General features: G+C 47.8%; 1 protein-coding gene across 4 annotated transcripts in view; it reads right to left on the bottom strand.

Moving 5' to 3' along the window:
* The window catches only part of LOC119164607 (agrin), a 583580-nt gene that overhangs the window by 333402 nt on the left and 228855 nt on the right, over positions 1-21323 (bottom strand). For all 4 annotated transcript variants that reach the window (XM_075882719.1, XM_075882720.1, XM_075882722.1 and 1 more), the window contains exon 2: positions 9328-9369. In XM_075882719.1, coding sequence (XP_075738834.1) covers positions 9328-9369 — 42 coding nt within the window. The remainder of the gene's footprint in view (positions 1-9327; positions 9370-21323) is intronic.

Here is a 21323-nt window from a genome sequence, read left to right as displayed (position 1 = left end):
TGCAAATAATAGCCGGCTTTCACTCGACATAGCAATGATAATTGATGGTTATGCAGTTAATGCGTTAGTGGACACCGGCGCAGACTATTCTATTCTGAGCAGGAAACTGACAACGCAGCTGGAGAAAGTCTACACGCTGACATAACTCACAGCTTCGAACAGTTGGTGGTGACGTTGTTACTCCACTGGGCGCCTGCACAACTAGAGTACAGATTCAAGAGTATACATTCGTGGCAAGCTGTCTTCTTCTACGCGAATGCCTCCGTGACGTCATTCTGGGAGTGAACTTTCTACAGAAAAATGAAGTTGTCATTGATCTACAAGAGCACCGCGTCATGTTCTCAACCCAACGAGCAATCGACGTGCAGAATGACGGAAGGCGTGTTGACGTCCTCCGTATCTCTGCACAGAGCGTGACGCTTCCTCCACGAGCAAGTGATCTAGTCGACGTATCATGCTGCGGTTTCGGCGATGGCGATGTGGTGGCCGAGACAAACTTAGATAACCTCGTGCAGCAAGAGCATTTGTGCTTCTAGAAGTGTAATCCACCTTCGTGATGGCCGATCTGAATTGCTCATTACCAACTTTAGCAACGAGCATCGACACCTTTTCTGTGGCAATTCGATAGCGTTTGCCCACGAAGTAGCAAACGTCGCCAACTGTCTCGCGTCAGAACTAGTGGATACCGCAGACACGTCAATGAGTAATATTGACATCAATCCTGATCAGTCCACCGATAACCAGACTGCTCTGCGAGCACTCTTGTTCGAGTTCAGGTCATGCTTCGCAAGTTGCTCAAAGATTCGCAAGACGTCCATGACTCAACACACGATCATCACGTACGAGGACGCACGCCCAATACACCAGCACCCCTACCACGTGTAGGCTAAACAACGTGAAGCGATACGTGCACAAGTCTGTGAGATGCTTGACGATGGCGTTATTGAACCATCTAACAGCCCGTGGTTATCTCCAGTCGTGCTTGTCAAAAAGAACGACGGCTCGCTGCGCTTCTGCGCCGACTACCGAAAGCTTAACAACGTGACCAAAACAATGTGTGCCTGCTGCCGCGTATCAACAATTCGCTAAATAGACTTCATCGAGCCCATTATTTCACTTCTCTCAATCTCAAATGCGGGTACTGGCAAATCGAGGTAGGTAGACCAGTGAGACCACGAGAAAACAGCCTTCGTGACTCGAGATGGCCTATACGAATTTCGAGTACTCCCTTTAGGCTTGTGTTGAGCGCCGGCACCTTTCCAGTGAATAATGGACACTGTGCTCACAGGGCTCAAGTGACAGACTTCTCTACCTTGATGATGTGGTGGTCTTCTCTGCCGCGTTCGAGCAGCAGCTTCACCACCTGGAGGCTATCCCGTTGGCGGACCTCCCACTAAAGCCACAGAAGTGCCACTTCGGCTACGAAGAACTCAAATTTGTTGGACATGTAGTTAGCGCCGAAGGAGTCCGTCCCGATCTGGACAAGCTTGCCGCTGTTGCCGAATTACCAGCTCCTGTCGATAGAAAAGCCGTCCGACGCTTACTTGGTTTGTGCGCCTAATATCGCTGGTTAATTCACGGCTTTTCACAGATAACAGAACCTCTGACTCGTCTTACAAGGGACGACACGCCGCTTGTCTGGGAAAACGAGCAACAAGCAGCTTTTGATGAGCTGCGACAGCGCATGCAATCAGTGCCCGTTCCCGCTCATTTCGACGATGTTTCTCACATGGAGGTCCATACTGACGCTAGCAACATTGGGCTCGCTGCAGTGCTCGTTCAGCGTCAAGAGGACATCTAAAGAATGATAGCCTACGCCAGCCGCTCGATATCCCATGCCGAGGCAAGTTATTCCACTACGGAGAAAGAGTGCCTCGCAGTCGTGTGGGCAATCTTCAACTTTCGCCCGTACCTTTACGGTCGTTCCTACAAGATAGTGATGGACCACCACGCCCTCTATTGATTGGCAAGCCTACGCGACCCTTCAGGACGTATAGCACGGTGCAGCTTGCTGCTGCAGGAGTTTCACGTCACCATCGTCCATAAGTCTGGCCGTAAGCATGAAGACGCTGACACACTGTCACGCGCACCCCTTCATGCCGTCAGTCAGGAAGCAGAGAAAGACGAAGGCTTCCTGGGCGCCAATAGCTCACCAGACTTGAGCAAACGGCAGTGAGATGACGCAGAAATTCGTCCAGTCATCGATCATTTAGAGGGTCAGGGCGCAATCATACCACGTCATTTATCCCACTCGTTGACATTGTTCTGCCTTCAAGACAGTATGCTGTACAAGAAGAACGCTTGTTCGAACAATCGTGCTTACCTTCTGGTGGTTCCTCGAGACATGCGAGACGACGTCCTCTTCGCTTGCCATGACGAACTCACATCCGGTCATTTGGGCTACTCAAGGACTCTTGGCAGAGTGAGCGAGAGGTGGCCAGGACTTTCGCCAAGCGTCAAGAAGTACGTCAAGAGTTATCGGGAATGTCAGCGCCGAAAGCAACCGTGTCTTCAGCCAGTTGGTTTGCTTCAGCCCATTGAAGCACCTTGCACGCCGTTCGATCAACTCGGCATGGACGTTCTCGGGCAATTTCCCCTGTCTGCGAACAGCAAAAAATGGGTGATAGTCGCGACCGACTATTTGTCACGCTACGCTGAGACGCAGGCGATCCCACGAGCCACGGCTTCTGAGGTAGCACAATTTTACATGCGCCACATTGTGTTACAACACGGTGTTCCTTCTAGTGTAATAACGGACAGAGGGGCGGCTTTCACAGCGCACCTAATGGACGAAGTTTTCAAGGTGAGCAACACCAGACACCCAAAGACATCTGCGTACCACCCACAAACCAAGGGACTTACCGAGCAACTGAATAAGACCCTCGCAGACATGATCTCAATGTACATCGATGTAAAGCACAAAACATGGGACCAGATCTTACCTTACGTGACCTTCGCGTATGATACCGCCGTGCAAGAGACCTCGCGATTCACGCCATTTCGGATTCATGACGACCGCGAAGTGCAGACCATGCTGAACTCTATGCTACCGTGTCAAGACGATGGTCAGTTGGCAACTGACGCCGAAAAATTTGCAGAGCGTGCTGAGGAAGCCTGGCAGCTCGCGTGACTGCACATCGGCCAGCAACAACAGGCCGACGCACGACGCTATAACACCCACCACAGAGAAGTGATTTACAACTCCGGAGACCAAGCTTGGGTGTGGACGCCCGTCCGCCGCCGTGGCCTTAGTGAAAAGTTACTGAGCCGGTACTTTGGTCCATATCAAGTGTTACGGTTTCAGTATGAGAACAGTAGTCACAAGTTTTCACTCTTGTGCGAAAGATCCTTCTTTTCATCGGCTATTTACCTTCTGCGAAAGGAACTCAATAGGCCCCTCGTCTATATTCCTTAACGTTTTGACAGAAATGTCATTAGGCCCTGATGCCGATCGACTATTAGGATCCTGCAATGCCATCCTTGTATCACTTTCAGTAAATTCTTTATCCATAACAATATTCTTATCCCCACTATATTCCGAACGGACATCAGATGTATTCTGGCAGGTTTGCAGTGAAAGGTATCTCTCAGCCAAATTCTTCAGCACCTCTTCCTCTGATGAGTTTCGGCACGCCTCCTGGATCAGCTTACATATCACCGTCCTCTGATTAGACTTAGAATTGATTGGTCTCATTCACCAAATGTCTGAGGAAATTCCAGGTGCCCTCCCCCTTTTAGTACCACCATCCACAGAATTGCATACTTCATCCCATTGCTGCTTGCACAATACCGTCAGTGGTCTTCAATTTCTTTATTAGCTATTGCTATACGCTTTCTAAGCCTTCTCCTCAACCGCTGACTCTTCCATCTCACCAACAGTGACTGCTTCGCCTCCAACAAGTGTTCTAGACGACTATCCATTTGGTTTGTGTCCATAGCTGTTTTAAGTTCCTTAGTGGTTGCCTCAACGTCACTCTTGAGCTGACTAGTTCACTGTTTAAAGGTGAACTCATTCCCCTGATCTTCGTTTCTCTGTTCTCTTCGTTTACTAAGTGCATCCCAGTCAACAAGCTTAAATGTTCGCTCCTTTTTAGGAGCCACATCTAATTTAATCATAAGTATGTAATGATAGCTGCCGAAATCTATATTTGAATTTGACCAGGACGAATCCACCACCCCACGAACAAAAGTAAGATTTGGTGTCAAACCTCTACATGTCGACGTGCCGCTACGAGCAGAATACGGAGGGTCCGTAATGAGACATAAATTCAAGTCTAGGGCCTGTTGCCATAGTCTCTCGCCTTTGGTTGTGCTATAGACATACTTCCACACTTGATAGGGCGCATTAAAGTCCCCTTCAATAAGCAATGGTGCATCCATAGCAAGATTGGCTGCCTTGCTCAAGATAGCTTTGAAAATCTGTTTCGTGCCGCTGGGGCTGCTGTACAAGTTAAGCAGGTAAACGCTCCTTTGACCTGTTCCTTGCCGATTCAAAACACCCCGGCTATATTATATTCAAACCTGCAACCCGCCATGTGAAGATCATGCCTGACATACGCCAACCTTCTACTGATGAGTGTTGCGAGCCCTCTGCCCTTTTCATTATCTTTAACCTTCGCTTTGAAAACGGTTAAGATTACGCTGGATGTCAGAGTTTTCTATGATAACCTGACGTTTCACATTGTCCGACAATGTGAACGGCCTTTTTTTTAGAACGGCCGTTCTAAAAAACTGCTGCCGGGACGCCTTCTTATGATCGAACCCCCTACGATTCCACTGAAAAATACTAAATGAACTATTTAATGAAGCCGCCATCTTGGCTATGTAAATTTGGCTTACTCATGCTGAGTTTAGTCCTACTAGGGGACTTTTCCTGGTGGGCCAGCGGCTGAAAGCACTCCCGCTCCATGGCACGAACCATCGTCTCGTTAAGAAATACTTCAATTTTACCTAATCTCTGATCCGTGCTAATTTCTCTTTCTTCTATCCACTCCAATCTAATAAATATCTGATTCATACTTTCCTGCAATGTCGCTATCATTTCTTTAAGCTCAGAACGAACCTTGGCCTGGGCCCACGCAATGGAGAGCGCCCTCTTTTTTCGGAGCCGGTGTTGTACTCGTCAGTCACGTCTTTAAGAATCTCCACAGACCTTGGTACCTCAACCGGGCTATCAGGTTTGCTACCCTCACTAGTGCTGTTACCGAACTGTAAACTTCTCCCAAGTTCAGCTATCTCTTTTACAAACGCATCAAGACTGTTTTCAGGCTATGATTTTTTTTCTCCAATTGTGCGATCCTGTTCTTATCCCGATTACAACCCACATGCTCTTGGCTCTGCTCACGTGTTCAGCCAGTAATAGGTTCACCCTTGACCTTGTCAGCCCAGGTGGTTCACCTTCTAGCTGCACTGCCGCCTCCACCAATAGACGCAAGCGGTTCTTTGAGGCTGGACTCCCATACGAAGACAATCATCCCGACTTGAAATGGCTCCCAGAGCGCGAGCGCCTCCCAGAGCGTTAGAGACGCTCTCCAGCAGCGCCGCCTTGACTGCTTCTTGTTCCGCAGCTAGTTCCGCCCTGGATCGCTCCGGTCGGCGAACACGCACGACGTAGGGAACCTGGTACCGTTGTCTGCCTTGTTAATCCGCCGTCAGGTTTTGACCTCCACAAAGCTTGCAACTAAGGGTAAAAGTTATGGACATCTGCCGGATTCCAAGCATCGCATCCCCGACATTCAAGGAAATAGGGCGCAGGACAGACATCCGCCCGGTGCCCAAGCTTCCAACACATGTATTATACGGCGACGTGCATGTGGTACAAGTAACAATGGACGAAAGTTGGCCCATGCCTTTCAAACGTGGGGAATCTTAAGCCACCGAACACAAGAATTACCGAGCCAGTATTCTTGATTCTTCTGACGGCCAGAGCCAGTGGATTGCGATCATTAACGATGTTCCGCTCAAGTGAACCAGGTCCATTCATTATGTACACATGGAGAACGACCCCTTTACGCGTAGAGTGTGGGGCAGTCTCGTATGTACCGACTTCATAATCTTTGTTCGCCACTCTTACTGACCTGATTCTGACATAGCGTTCGGTGTCGCTCCTTTCTGACGAACTAGCCACCAAGATATTTTGTCTGAAGCTGGGGCAAATAACGTCTTCTTTAATCTGCTCACTTGTGAGGCCTGCCACCTCGACGACAGCCTTGCCCACAGTTGCAGAACCGACCTTCTCCAAATTCAATTCACCCCTTGGGCAAATTACTATCTTCATGTGCTCTTCTGGCATCGGTGGCATTTGCGACGCCTTCAGAATGCGTTGCTTAATTGCGAAGCCTCTGCGCCGTCCATCTGTGCCCCGTCGTTCAGCCAGCTCGTCTTGTGAACCGTTATCACGTAGTGCAGGCTTCGTCGGAGGTCTTCATTTTCATTTGGACACCGTCCACTATCCTAGATATCAGTAAATTCCTCTGCCGACAGCGTTTCCCGATGTACTAGCATAGCCTCCACGCCGGACACACGTGTCCCGCCACGTAGGGATGCCAGACGTTGTGCCTGGCACTTAGACAACGCGGTGGCAGCACAAAAGTCGGGATAATAACCAAAAACCGTGGCCCATCTCAAAGCTTGATATCTGCCGAATCCTGTCTACTTTACGGATCGGATGATCTCAAATATGCACAACCCAGTGACGAACATGCTCCAGAAACATTCGCAAAAGACGGAGCCGAAGTGGACGCGTCCACTCACCTCAGCGACCACAGTCTCTTCGTTGCTCCTGTGGCCCCGCTACTTTCGCTATGCCACTACTAGTGTCGATGGCCGCGCAGCAAAACCAGGAAACGTTGTGCACAACAACAGTGACATAGGACGGCCGTTTTCAGGCGGGGAATGGAAATGCACTAACGTGACGTAGACCATTAAAATATGCTTTTATTTCAAAAAATATATATTACGTAACACAAAGCAGCACTGACAAGTTTTTGGATCACTATTTCAGGAAATATCATGGACCTAATATTTGCTTTTACTGTCTTTTTTTATGTCGTTTCAGCTGGTTTGAACGCTCACGAGCATGACTTCCCTACGCTGCACCTATTATGTCCCCACTGGTTCACATATCCAGAAACTTTTGGCACGCACTAGAGGAAGAACCATGAGTGATGTAGACACGTGGATTTCCGGTTTCCCAAAGCGATGACGTATATATAGGGTTTAACATTCCAAAACCACCGTATGACTTTGGGACACGCCATAGTGGAGGGCTCCGAAAATTTCGACCATCTTGGGTTCTTTAACACGCACCCAAATCTGAGAAATCGGGCCTACAGCATTTTCGTCTCCATAGAAAATGTAGCTGCTGAAGCAGAGATTTGATCTCGCGACCTGTGGGTAAGCAGCTCAGTGCCTAAGCCACTAGACCACCGTGGCGGGGCTAACCCAAAGTGTTACTGCGGCATGCGATTGCTCCATTAGGTGCTGTATGCTGTGCGAATTGGCTTGTGGGAATGGTGCTCTTGTATTTTTTTGCCGATGTCATTGCTGTGTGTGAAGAATGCACATTTTTTTTGGTGCTACGTGCTTTCTCAGGTGACTCATAATGTCACCTTTCGTCTCTTGCACCATGCAAATCATGTATTTTTAGGCAAGAAAACAAATAAAATCAAATAAACAAACATAACTCTTTCACCAGTGGAGGTGGAAGTGGAAGGCAGACCCATGTATATATATATATATATATATATATATATATATATATATATATATATATATATATATATATATATATATTTATAGAATTTATATAGCTAGTTGTTTGCACTTGCGCAACGATGCCAACTGGAACATGCGCGTTAGCAACACCAGAAGCTGATATGAAGCGCTGATGCTTGCGAGGATGCTGGCCCTGGGCTCTACGACAAAAATAAATTTCAGCACATGGCAACTAACCACAATTTACGGCAACCTGACGTGAAGGCTGTATCAAAGAAACATATATGTAATGCTTATAAAATTGGGTAGGCAGCACTGCAACCATTACTGACGTTTCACCAAGATTAGCGTCTACTTGAAAATTACTCCCGGGACCTGGCGTAGTTCTGTGGTAAAATGCTTCATTGCACGCAGAATGCTTGGGTTTGATTCCTACTGTGACCCTGACATTTATTCTTTGCATTTGTGGGGTCGACGCTACTGATGTCTCCTATTGTCAAGTATAACGCTTGCGCGTTATATTGCCCATGTGTGTTCTCGTCGTTCCTGGGTAAATAGTAAGTGTCAATCACCTGTGAAACATACCGGCATACAAGCGACACATAACTACCCGTGGGTATGTGACACTGTCTGGCAGCAAGAGTTTGGCGTCGTACGCGACGGGATTTTGACAGGATTCACGTCTTGATCAGCGCGTCAGCTTCGTCAAACCATGTTACCCTACAATGCTAATTTCGGTACACGTCAAGCTAGGGAGGTGAGCACCAGAACACCAACGTAAACGGCTAGATAGATAGATAGATAGATAGATAGATAGATAGATAGATAGATAGATAGATAGATAGATAGATAGATAGATAGATAGATAGATAGATAGATAGATAGATAGATATGCTCAAAGTCACCGAATTTCTCTAAAAAATGCATTACATTCAAAACATTGCAGGTGTCCTTATCTATTCCGTAAATGACGTTACAGCGGTAGCCAAAGTTTAGTATTACGTGTTAAAACTTTAAACTATATTCCGAACTGTAATGCCGTTTTGTGAAATAGCAATACAGTGTAGGACAAGTTAATTTCTTGAATGGTCACTCTGTCACTAGGCCTCTTGGAAGGCCAGTAAAGTACTAATAGTAATTGCTCTGGTCGTGCCAGAAACCCCAGTCTAATTATGACAGGTGCAGTAGTACAGGGTTCGGGAAATTGCGACTCGCGACGGCTCTTCGAAGTGTGAATGATTTTAAGTACACGGGCATTACACATTCACTGAGGCCAGTGCCGTGTAACTGGTTGTAAACCGTATAATAGTTGTTAAATGAAAAATACAGACAACTCCACCGGCACGCATATTTCGCAGCCCCTTTAAACAAGCGCCACAGTGTTCTTCAGCTGAAGCACGAGCTTTTTGTTACAGAGTAGCATGAGGAGGAGATCACTTGACCTCGCATGTGTACCAACCCGAACAGCCACACTCACTTGAGATCAAACGCACACCGAGACACGTGCAATAGGCAACTCCATAATAGTAAATGCGTTAAGCACTGTCCCTGCTTTGCGCCTCTGTCCCTACTCAGAACGCCACATTTATGCATTATTGACAAACATCTTACCTGAAACGATGCCGGAGTTTGCTTGATGTTCATCAGAGACATCTGAAAGAGAAAGATTGCGAGCGTTTATCTAACAATCATCAGGTAATTCCGTCAAAGTGAACAGGCTTCGGCTTTTAGTCTCAGTCAGAAATAAGAATTTTGATGCATATTGAATGTGCCAACCAAGAAGGTGAACAGATTGAGCAGCGTTATAAAGTGAGCTGGTTCGTGTTGATTCATCTTCAGCAGTGTAAGTTGTAAACACAGACCCGTGAAGAAAAACAGTAGAGGAACGAACGAGCGCAAACTACATACCAATTTATCAAATGCAGCAACAAAAAAAGAAGCGTAGCCCTGTGAGATGGGTGTGCCCAACAAGCATGCTGGCGCCCCCTTTAACGGCTAAACGTGCAGGAAGAGGGTGCATAAAGTGGAGGGAAGAAAGGAAAGGAGAAGAACAACCGAAAGAAAAGACCTTGATTCACAAAACTGAGATTTAGTGAACATTGGCTCGTCATTTTTGCGAAATTTACCTCGGCCACCGTTAAAATGACCGAATGAGCACTACAGCACAACCATGCGCACTCTCTTTTATAATGTTAAGGCACTCAAATTCATCGGGCCGTTTTTTCCTTCGGTTTGGGATACTGCAGTTGTACTTTCAAAAGAAGCACCACACTGGCATTTATTGCAAGGCGCTGCTATGTTACTTGCTATTCTAGCTGCTGTCAAGCGTATCGATTGTCTCTTAGGCTGAAATTGCGGCATCGTCCCGTCTGTTCGGCGTAAGACCAACCACAATACAAGGCTTTTTTGTATACTACACCTTTCATGTAATCGATACATTTGTCTTTGTGATCAACTCTGCATGTGGGTTTTTGAGTAATTTGATTTGCGTTTACTTTTTTTTGCACAAGACTTTCAGTTCTTGCGGGGTTGAAAATAGGGCCTTGACACTGTGTCGTCTGGCAATTTTCCTTTTCCTGTGAAAAATATTGTGAACCGATCACAAAACAACAGGCCTCTGGCTGTTATCTATAGCTAGAGAGAGAATAAACATTTATTAATAACACATGCACACTGAGCCTTCTTTGGGTGGGGCCCTCAGTCCAGGGCTCCATATCCTTGCGCGACCCTGCGAGCCCGCTGGACCAGCTGCTGCTGTTCCTGCCGGTGTAAGCTGAGCAGTGAAGACTCCCAAGAGGAAGGGGTGGGATTAGGAATGGGAGGAACGCCGTGTGGGGCAGACAATTCCCACGTGGAGTGGTGCACCGTTGGTACGGATCCACAGAAGGGGCAGTAGGAGGGGTAGAGAGTCGGATGAAAACGATTTAGCATATAAAGGCAAGAAAATGAATTGGTCTGTAGTTGCCGCCAAGCGACAGCATCTGCTCTGTTAAGTGAAGGATGAGGGGGAGGATACGTATAACGGATCTGTCGGTAGTACTACAGCGTAGCGTTGTAGTTCAGTGGTTCTGTCGATGCGTCGTCTGGATTGAACAGCTCTTCCAATGGAGCCCGGCCGGTCAGCTCTCGGGCAACCGCATGAACGCGTTCATTCCCATGGAGAGAGGCGTGTCCAGGAGTCCAGACGATACGCACCGGACGTAATGCGGATGGTGAAACACAAGAGAGGATATTGTGTGTGTGTGGAGCCACAAGTCCTTGAGCGAAAGCACGGCAAGCAGCTTGTGAATCTGTTACAATAGTGACAGGGGAGTCATGTGACAGTGTCGTAGTGTGAACGATTGCCAGAGCGGGAGCTCTCTCCTCTGCTAGACCACTGTCTGTAGTGCGAAGCGTGGCAGACGCCACACGGGCGTCTGTGTCATCTGTCACGGCTAAACACATGGCTGACTTCTCTGGGTAGCGTGCTGCATCAGTGTAGAGTACTTGTAAGTCTGAGGTACCATCACCAAAGACGCGTGTCATAGCCTGAACTCGGGCACGTCGACGACCGACGTTGCGGGAGGGATTCATATTGCGTGGAATCGGAGGCACTTTGATGAGTGCGCGGACAGTAGAAGCAAGTTTATGTCGCGGTACTTGTGCGGGTTTTTTGGGAATCGGGTAGCCAAGACGAGACAGGATGGCGCAGCCCTGACGGGTCTGCCTGAGCCGTTGGAGCTGACTGTTGTGCTGGGCCTCGATGAGTTCGGTTACGGTGTTGTGGACTCCTAATTGAAGGAGGCGTTGTTTAGATGCGTGTGGAGGCAAGCTGAGAGCCGCCTTCACAGCTGTGGGTAGAACGATGTCCATCTTTTTGATTTGAGCTAGCATGAGATTGTGAAAGGGAAGGTGATAGGTGAGCCGACTAACTAGGAGTGATTGTACTTAGTGGAGGACATCCTTCTCACAAAGGCCTCTCCTGCGATTGGTGATGCGTTGGATCATGTGTGTAATTTGGGTTATCTGCTGAGCTAGAAGGTGTGTAGTGTGCGAGGCCTTGCCATCGGACTGAAGGTAGAGGCCTAAAATGCGAATTCGTGGTACCAGACAGATAGGACGGCCATCAAGAAACAGCAAAATATCAGGAGAATCAGCGGTTTTGCGGCGCCGCTTGTATACCAATAACAACTCCGACTTATCCACTGAGCACGTAAGGCTGCCGGCAGCAGCATAGTCTTGTACCACAGACACAGCTTCCTGTAGGGCGTCCTGAATGGTTCCGTCAGATCCTTTGGTTGCCCAAATTGTAATGTCATCTGCACAGATGGCATGCTGGATGTTGGGAACCTGTTGTAATAGGGAAGGAAGTTTAGCCATAGCCACGTTAAACAAAGTGGGTGAGAGAACCGAGCCCTGTGGTGTTCCTCTGCCTGCGAGACGAATGACGCCCGAACGGAGGTCTCCAATCCCAATAGTGGCCGTGCGGTCAGAAAAAAAGGACCTGACGTAATTGTAGATGCGTGAGCCACACTGAGATGAAGCGAGATTGTCAAGAATAAGGTCGTGGGAGACGGTGTCAAAGGCACCCTTCAGGTCCAGGGCCAGAATAGCTCGGACCTGGTTTGAAGTGGGGCTGTCCAACACGTCCTCCTTAAGCTGTAATAATACGTCCTGTGTAGAGATACCAGGACGGTAGCCGAATAGTGTATCAGGAAAAAAGTGATTGTCTTCGAGAAATGGTTGTAGTCGAGAGAGGACAACGCGTTCAAAGAGTTTAGCTACACATGAAGTTAAGGATATAGGGCGAAGATTCTGGAGGGATAGCGGCTTGCCAGGCTTTGGAATAAATATGATTTCTGCGTGTCGCCACTACTGTGGTAGCGTGCCGTTGTTCCAATGTTCGTTATAAAAAGCGGTTAAATATTCGATGGGCTGGTCATCTAAATTACGCAGAAGTGTGTACGTAATCCTGTCTGTACCGGGTGCTGTGTTACGCTTAATGCTTTGCAAAGGTGCCCTAACCTCTGCCTCTGTAATGTCCTCATCTAGAGGCGTATCGTGTGCGTGTGGATAATCACGGTAGGCGGGACGGGGCCCGTGGATACATAGTGTTGCTTTAAGTTGTGCAGCAGACTGGTATCGTCGAGCACTGATTTGTGGAGAATGGTGCGGATTGCGTTAGCAGTGTGTGATTTTGTCTGCGTGGTATTTAATAGAGCACGGAGTACACGCCACGTTCGAGGTGTACTTAGTGAGCCGTTGAGTTGATCACAGAAGTTATGCCAATTGTTGCTAGTGAGGATGTTCGCATAGTCATGTGCCTCAGTAGCTAGTTGGGCGATTTGGAGACGAAGTTTTCGGTTATGTTTCTGTCGCCGCTACCGCCGTGTCAAGCCTCTGTGGGCATCCCAGAGATTCAGCAGATGCCGGTACACATCCGGCGTTTCTGTCGTCGCAGCGATGAGTTTGGTAGCTCTTTGAAAATCGGACTGAAGTTGTAATATCCAAGCCTCTAGGGAAGGAGAGTCCTCATGGGTAGTTGTACGATTACGCCTAAATGCATCCCAATTTGTTAGTTTTATGATATGCGCTCTGGGGCATGCGTGACTGCTACTTGGAGCTCTGTAGTTAGTATATGGTGATCACTGCCTAGATTCGCCGTGAGGTTGCACCAGGAATGGTGACTGACCCCCTTGACTATCGTGAGGTCGGGGCATGTGTCCCTGCTTACACTATATTACCAAGCCGAGTGGGTTGATCAGGTTCTGTCAGTAGGGTCATGCGATGAATCGCGAAAACCTGTGCGAGTCATCGGCCTTTAGGCGTTTCTGTTGCGTAGCCCCAAGCCGGACGGGGGCATTGAAATCTCCTACAATAATTATGTGTTTACCCAACTTGCATAGTTGTGCAAATAGATGACCGAAGTCATCGTTCCTGGCGTTAGGTGCACTGTAAACGTTAAGCACGTACAGGCTGCTACTGGAACGAGAGCATGGGACTAATTCGAGAAGTACGTATGAGATGGAGGTGCTTTGAAGGGTGTGTTCTATGACAGTGACATGCTTAGAAACTAATGTAGCTGTGCGATGTGGTGTATTGTTCGTTACGTCCGTGTATGTGGTGTAACCCGGAAGCGTAGGGGTACATTGTACTTCTTGTAACGCTATGGCATCGGGAGTAATCCGCTGGGTCGCAATGAATTGCGTTAGAGCTCCGCGTTTCCTACGATACCCCCTGCACTTCCACTGCCACACACGTAGGGGTTGAGGGGTGTCACGCGTTGACCTACGGTTTCTCGCATTGATGATGCAATAGCGGGGCCTCGGTGGTACACGGAGGCATTTCAGACTGTGCTAAATCTTGGTGGAGGGTGGTGGGAAGTGGGACTGCAGCAACTGCGGCTGTTGGGACGGTTTTTCGGGACGGTGATAGGAAACGGGAGGGGCGTATGTTAGGATGCGGTCGCTGTGTTTCACGTGTCGGAGACGTGGTGCGTTTTGGTGCAGATGGCACAATATTAGGTTGGCCAAGTGCAGCCGATATTTGCTGTTTAACATCCGTTACAATCTGCTGGATATCAGGTAGCAGGGCCTGCTGGATCAATTGTTGGGGTGGAGCTGTTAGTTCAGCCATAATGCTATTCTTCATTTTCTGCATTTCTACCTGCATCTTAGCTGCGAATTCATTCCTTAAAGAAGTAGTCATTTCATTCAACGCCTCTCGTGTGCAACAGTCGGATCGTGCCGTAGTTGACGGCATGTCAGGGTGAAGCTGAGTGTCTACTGACATGGGTTGTGGTAGTCTTGGTGGCGTTGGCTGTGGCGTTCTTTGCTGCGTTGATGTTTGTGTGAAGGAGTGGGACTGGTGTGGAGAGGGAGGGAGAGGAGGGAACTGCCCTGCCCAGCTTATCGTTTGTGCTTTCCAGTAGGAACCGCTTTGCTGGCCATGATGATGCGTTGTCCCGTCCGTGTGCCAGCCTTGAGATCCCTGCTGGCCAGCGAAACCGCTCCGTGATGACGAGTTTCCTCACTTGGGCCCCGACTTATCCCTGGAATGGCTCCTTCGCCTGGGTGCACTCCTGGACGCACTGCTCTGCCGTCCGGGGCTGGGAGATGGTGACTGGGCCTTCTTGGTGAGAGTAGCTGACCGGGGTGGTTTGCGTCGGTTGACTGGTGGCAAAACCCGCTTTGGGCATGGTTTGGCAGCCGTCGGGTGGTCGCCACCACAAAGCATGCAAGAAGGGTGGCACTCGTGGTTGTTTGGTGATAATGAATCCCCGCACACTCGACATTTCGGTGTGTCAGGAGGCTGTGGGCACACATTCTCGCGGTGTCCTGTTTTGTTGCACTTTCTACAGTGTGGAATAGTCTGTTTGTAGAGGTAGCAGCGAAAAGCCTGTCCGTACGCGTTGACAAAAAAAGGGACTCGCTTGCCACAAAATGTGAGCACCATTGCTCCGGAGTTGCCGAGGCATCTGCACGTAAGGACCTCGTAGCCCGGTACTTCAACTTCTGTCAGGAAGTCGTCTGGTGTGATTTCATGGCCTAATCCGTTGACCACACCTTTGCACGAATTATCAGGCGCAACACCATAAGAGGTGATGTCGTAGGTTGCTGCGTGCACTGTACTTTTGGTGATTTGTCCAAGTGCAGTGGCGATGTGTTCAGATGAGGTGCTTATTGTTAGCACATTTTGATTTTCATCAACACGAAGCTTGATATCAGGCTTCTCACCGCGTATATTTGCTGCATGAGCTACGGCGAGAAGTAACGTCTTGGGGCTAACCTTGCTCAGATTTAATCCACCATGGGGACGGATTGCTAGATTGTAGTCCTCGGCAGGGAGCGGTGGGAGTCTTGGTAGACGCGTCTTAGACAGGCTCTGGCATAGAGCGGGCTCAGACGGCGTGCTGGGCAGCTGTTGAGTCGGTATGGTATGGGGTTGCAGCTGTCGGCGTTTGTTTGCTCTCTTGGTAACAGTGATCCATGGATGTGCGTTGTGCTCATTGCTCGCCTGCGTATCGGCGTCTTCACTGGTCTGCGTATCCATCATGTGGTCCGTGGAGCGAAAGGGCAGTGAGTGCTTCTCGTCGGCTGCGACGCTCCCAGAGACGCTCGCCATCCGCTCTAGAGCGGGGTGGCGTTTTGATTGATTGATTGATTGATTGATTGAACGTTTATTATCATTTGTCACATGAGGTTTACAAACCCTGATTGAACCCATAGCCTGAGGCTAGTGTAGGGTCCAATGAGAAAAGTAATGGACAGAAGCGGGAAATATCAATTATACATAATACATATGTAGCAATACAGACACTGTAAATATACACATATACAGAGTAGAAAAGTCTTTCTCTTCTTAAACAATCTTGTCACACCAAACAAAACTGCATGTGCGCATACAAAAAGTTATGACAGATAACTTCGTGGACACACCCAAAAAACATCAGTTAAAATACATAAAGAACATCAAACTATCACAAGTTTTAGTTAGAAAAAAAAATGCTAGATTTACAAGATTCACCAGCGTATATTTATACAAATGTAAGTGCTTACCACCAGAGAGAAAAAGATGTCTTCAATTCAGTGGGCAAACTATTCCAGATCTTCATCCCCATGAATTGCAATAATCTCTCACCATAAACGTTATTTCTTGGCGCCAAGTTAAAGTTACCGAACGTCAGGCTTCTAGTTGGGCGGGAAGAAGAATAAAATAACGAGACATCAAATGGGCTATTGTATTTTACGATACTGTTAACACAAACGGTCATCTTATAGTCGCGCAAAAGATCGAAGGGTAGTATTTTTAGCGATCAGAATAACGGCCGGCTTGGCTTGTTGTACTTACTGTGAGTTATTATTCTTATGGCACGCTTTTGTAGCCTTCGAAGGGAATCCAGATAAGAATCATAAGTCCAGGCCCACGATTTCATGCAGTAGATTAAATGACTATGGATGAAAGCAAAGTAAAGCGCCCGCAAAATGCTTTTATCAAAGTAGCCTCTAGCTTGTAAAAGCGTGTGGCAGCCGGAAGCCAGCTTTGCACCGACGGCATTTATTTGACCTGCCCAGTGAAAGTAATTATTTAGTATAATCCCGAGGTATTTAAACGTGACCGTATGTTCAAATATGCAGTTGTCAATTTTTATCTGAATATCTTCGTAACTAATTAATTTCCTACGGGAATGAAATATGTACTTCGTTTTTTTAGCATTAACCGTTAACGTGTTAGCAAAAAACCACTGGGAAATTTTTTTTTCAATTCTGCGTTTACTTGTCTTTGCAATTCAAGAACATTGTCGGCCGTACATATTAATGCTGTATCATCGGCATACATAATAATTTCGGAAGAGCTTAATACATGAGGCAAGTCATTGATATAAAGGGAGAAGAACAGCGGCCCGAGAACCGATCCCTGTGGCACCCCTGTGTTCAGATATTGCAGTGTGGAAGTAATATCGGTCATCACGACAGCCTGCTGTCTGTTTTTGATGTAATTAGAAAAACTAAACTCATAGGCTTGATTACGTATGCCGTAGTGCTTTAATTTATGCAAAAGAATTGAATGATCTACCGTATCAAATGCTTTTTGTAAGTCAAGAAAAACAACTCCCGCTAGCTTGTTGTTGTTTAGGGCCGTGTTAATCGATTGTGCTAATGTGAACACTGCGGATGACGTAGAAGAATTAGACCGGAATCCATGTTGCTGAGGACAAAGAACCATGTATTTCTGTAAAAACTTACTTATGCGGTTTGATAGAATTTTTTCAAAAATTTTATTTACAACGCTAAGAACCGATGTCGGCCTGTAGCTAGACGGAGTAAGTTTCGTTTTGCATAGAATGAATAAATAAATTGCATAAAATTGGGCCTAAAATATCCACGTTTTCTTTTAACAATCGCGCGGTAATTTGGTCTAGCCCAGCAGATTTGTTAGTTGAAAGGTTTTTAATAATATGAAAAACTTTGAAAAGTTCAATATCATACATCACAAACGTATGACAACTGGGTTTGACGCAATGTAACTGTCTGCAGAGCGGGGAATTTTGTCTGCCAGAGCTTTGCCTATACCAGAAAAGAAGGTGTGGAACGCTTCGACGGTGCTGTTGTCAACGCTGTCAAGAGTAACACGTTGTGATTGACGACCCCCAGTAACCTCATTTATGATACCCCATATTTTGCGTGTACCGCCAGATGCCTCCTGGATGCAGCGTGAGTAGTATTGTTTTTTACGGGCCCTGATTATCGTTACGCATTTGTTGCGCAGTAGCTTGTACTGACCTAAATAGTAATGGTTCGTCTTATGGCATTTTCATTTATTGTACCAGAAATTCTTTGTTTTTAACAGTTGCAAAATGTCTTCATTCATCCAAGGGCAAATTGGTAATTGATATGAACGTGCAGGGAGTACGCGACAGCAGTTATTAACTGCGTTTTTAAGAATTCCTATCAGGTTCGAGAACTCAGTATTAACATCGTTGTCGTATATATCATCAAAACTGATCTGCAAGAGGCTCTTTCTCAGCATTGTGTAGTCTGTCTTGGTAATATGTCGTCGATGTTCCTTCTTATTTTGGATTGAGATATTAAGTACAATAAACATCGGAAGGTGATCCGCAATGGGTTCTTTGAAAACGCTAGCATGAACGTCGGTATCTATATATGTTAGAGCATGATCTCTAAATGATGAAGGTACATACTTGTAACACGCGTGGGGGTGGTTATAACATTTCTGAAGTTGAATGACTGCAGCAAGAATGAGTAGTCCTTATTAGCATCTTGGCTAGTATCAAGGTTAAAGTCCCCAACTACCACTACAAGATCAGTGTACGTTGTTGATATTGTCATAAAAATCATTTCCAGTTTAGCAAGAAAATCAGGTAGACTAGAATTGGGAGGCCGATAAATGACACCAACAATGAGAGGAAATTCTAACTTTACGAACAAGGCTTCCATAAAAGAACAACTGCACGAAATTGATGGCAAAGTTATGAAAGAAAAACTTTTATGAATACATAGGGCGACGCCGCCACCGCGATTTCGCGACTCTCTTGGCTGTGAGGTAAACCTGTAATCAGCGATTACAACCTCCTGGCCTATTTTCAGCCATGTTTCCGTGATTGCAATAATATGAAACGGTTGCGCATGCTCAGACAACTGTGCTACAAGTAAATCTAGGTTCTTTCTGATACTTCGAACATTGCAGTGGAATATTGACGTGCTCGTTTCGCCAGCAAGTTGTTGAACCTGAACATTATTCATTGTAAAGGTACGCCTTGATACCTTACTAAACAATTAGGACACGGTGGGTGACTACACGATTTTGACGAGATCATCTTCGCAATTTATGTGAAGAACCTTCGCTTTATCCAATGTCCTCATTAAAATCTCGCCCTCAGAAATCCAGGCAAACTTTTAGTTTCACGCTTTGCACTTACGGCTTTGCAGAGCAAAACTTTGTTTTCAGGGCACAGGTGCTCGTTGACGTACACTGGTTCGTTCGTTGCAAATCCGAGCATCGCCGTGTTTAATCTGTTCTTCTTGGCAGCCTGCAGGACACTATCTCGAGTCGACTTTGAGTTAAACTTAACAATAACGTTAGGAAGCCCTTTTGAAGCTACTCGATGCATTGCGTCAATATCCTGAGAAGAAACGTCAACGCCTTAACGGGTAGTGATTTGCTTCAGGGTTTCCTTTAAGTCCTCGTTTTCTGTAAACGGGACACCTTTCAGCTCAAGATTATTCTTTCTGCTGTACTGCTTCAGCTCCACAAGTTGCCTTCTGACGTCCTTCATTTCCCTTTTCAGCCTCTCATTTTCGCGCTAACACTCAAGGCTCCGATTCTGGACTTCAGTGATCTCCTCCCGGCTAGACTTCACATCACCCTTGAATTCCTCAAAACAGTCATTCACGATTTTTATTGAAGCCATGACGGAGGTAAGTTCTGTTTTAATATCACTGGTTGAGGAAGCAAGAGCTGTTACCGTAACTGTCAACTTATTCATGGTCTCGATGAACTTAGTCGTCATTTCTACCAGGACCTTCGCGATTTCTTTAATGCTAGTTGGTGCTTTATCACCGAGGCCCTTCGCGAACTCGGTCAAAGGGTCGGTTTCCTTGTTATTGCTTGCCATCTTAATGCGTCAAGTATTTCTGGACAACACAGTTGCAACCAGCGAAAAACACTCAGAGCAATCCGAGCAGCCGCAGTATATCAGCTTGTATCGTGCACATAAACGTATGAACAGTACCTGCAGTGATACAGAAAGCGCTTGAGCAACGCGGTCGTTCGGCTGCCCGAACCGCTCTGATGTGGCGTAGCTGTTGGCTGGGTATTTATGGGCGACGCGGCGTCAGCGAGTCTTCTCCGCATGCGCAGAATCCGGGCCGATCTTGCGCAGAAGCCGTTGAAGCCACGTGCCTTTGCAGCGACCACAGCGGGCTGACGTGGTGGCATCCCTGGTTGCGGAAGGAGATGACGCACTCGGCGCGTACCGTTTGGCCGCTGTCCTGCAGTGATACAGAAAGCGGTTAAGCAACTATGTCGTTCGGCTGCCCGAACCGCTCTGATATGGCGTAGCTGTTGGCTGGGTATATATGGGCGACGCGGCGTCAGCGAGTCTTCTCCGCATGCGCAGAATCCGGGCCGATCTTGCGCAGAAGCCGTTGAAGCCACGTGCCTTTGCAGCGACCACAGCGGGCTGACGTGGTGGCATCCCTGGTTGCGGAAGGAGATGACGCACTCGGCGCGTACCGTTTGGCCGCTGTCCTGCAGTGATACAGAAAGCGGTTAAGCAACGCTGTCGTTCGGCTGCCCGAACCGCTCTGATGTGGCGTAGCTGTTGGCTGGGTATATATGGGCGACGGGGCGTCAGCGAGTCCTCTCCACATGCGCAGAATCCGGGCCGATCTTGCGCAGAAGCCGTTGAAGCCACCTGCCTTTGCAGCGACCACAGCGGGCTGACGTGGTGGCATCCCTGGTTGCGGAAGGAGATGACGCACTCGGCGCGTACCGTTTGGCCGCTGTCCTGCAGTGATACAGAAAGCGGTTAAGCAACTATGTCGTTCGGCTGCCCGAACCGCTCTGATGTGGCGTAGCTGTTGGCTGGGTATATATGGGCGACGGGGCGTCAGCGAGTCCTCTCCACATGCGCAGAATCCGGGCCGATCTTGCGCAGAAGCCGTTGAAGCCACCTGCCTTTGCAGCGACCACAGCGGGCTGACGTGGTGGCATCCCTGGTTGCGGAAGGAGATGACGCACTCGGCGCGTACCGTTTGGCCGCTGTCCTGCAGTGATACAGAAAGCGGTTAAGCAACTATGTCGTTCGGCTGCCCGAACCGCTCTGATGTGGCGTAGCTGTTGGCTGGGTATTTATGGGCGACGCGGCGTCAGCGAGTCTTCTCCGCATGCGCAGAATCCGGGCCGATCTTGCGCAGAAGCCGTTGAAGCCACGTGCCTTTGCAGCGACCACAGCGGGCTGACGTGGTGGCATCCCTGGTTGCGGAAGGAGATGACGCACTCGGCGCGTACCGTTTGGCCGCTGTCCTGCAGTGATACAGAAAGCGGTTAAGCAACTATGTCGTTCGGCTGCCCGAACCGCTCTGATATGGCGTAGCTGTTGGCTG

Source organism: Rhipicephalus microplus, unplaced genomic scaffold (assembly GCF_043290135.1).
Source record: "Rhipicephalus microplus isolate Deutch F79 unplaced genomic scaffold, USDA_Rmic scaffold_13, whole genome shotgun sequence".
NCBI classification, from domain to species: Eukaryota; Metazoa; Arthropoda; class Arachnida; order Ixodida; family Ixodidae; genus Rhipicephalus; species Rhipicephalus microplus.
The sequence above is the reverse complement of the archived record's forward strand: the minus strand, read 5'-3'. Positions and strand labels throughout refer to the sequence as shown.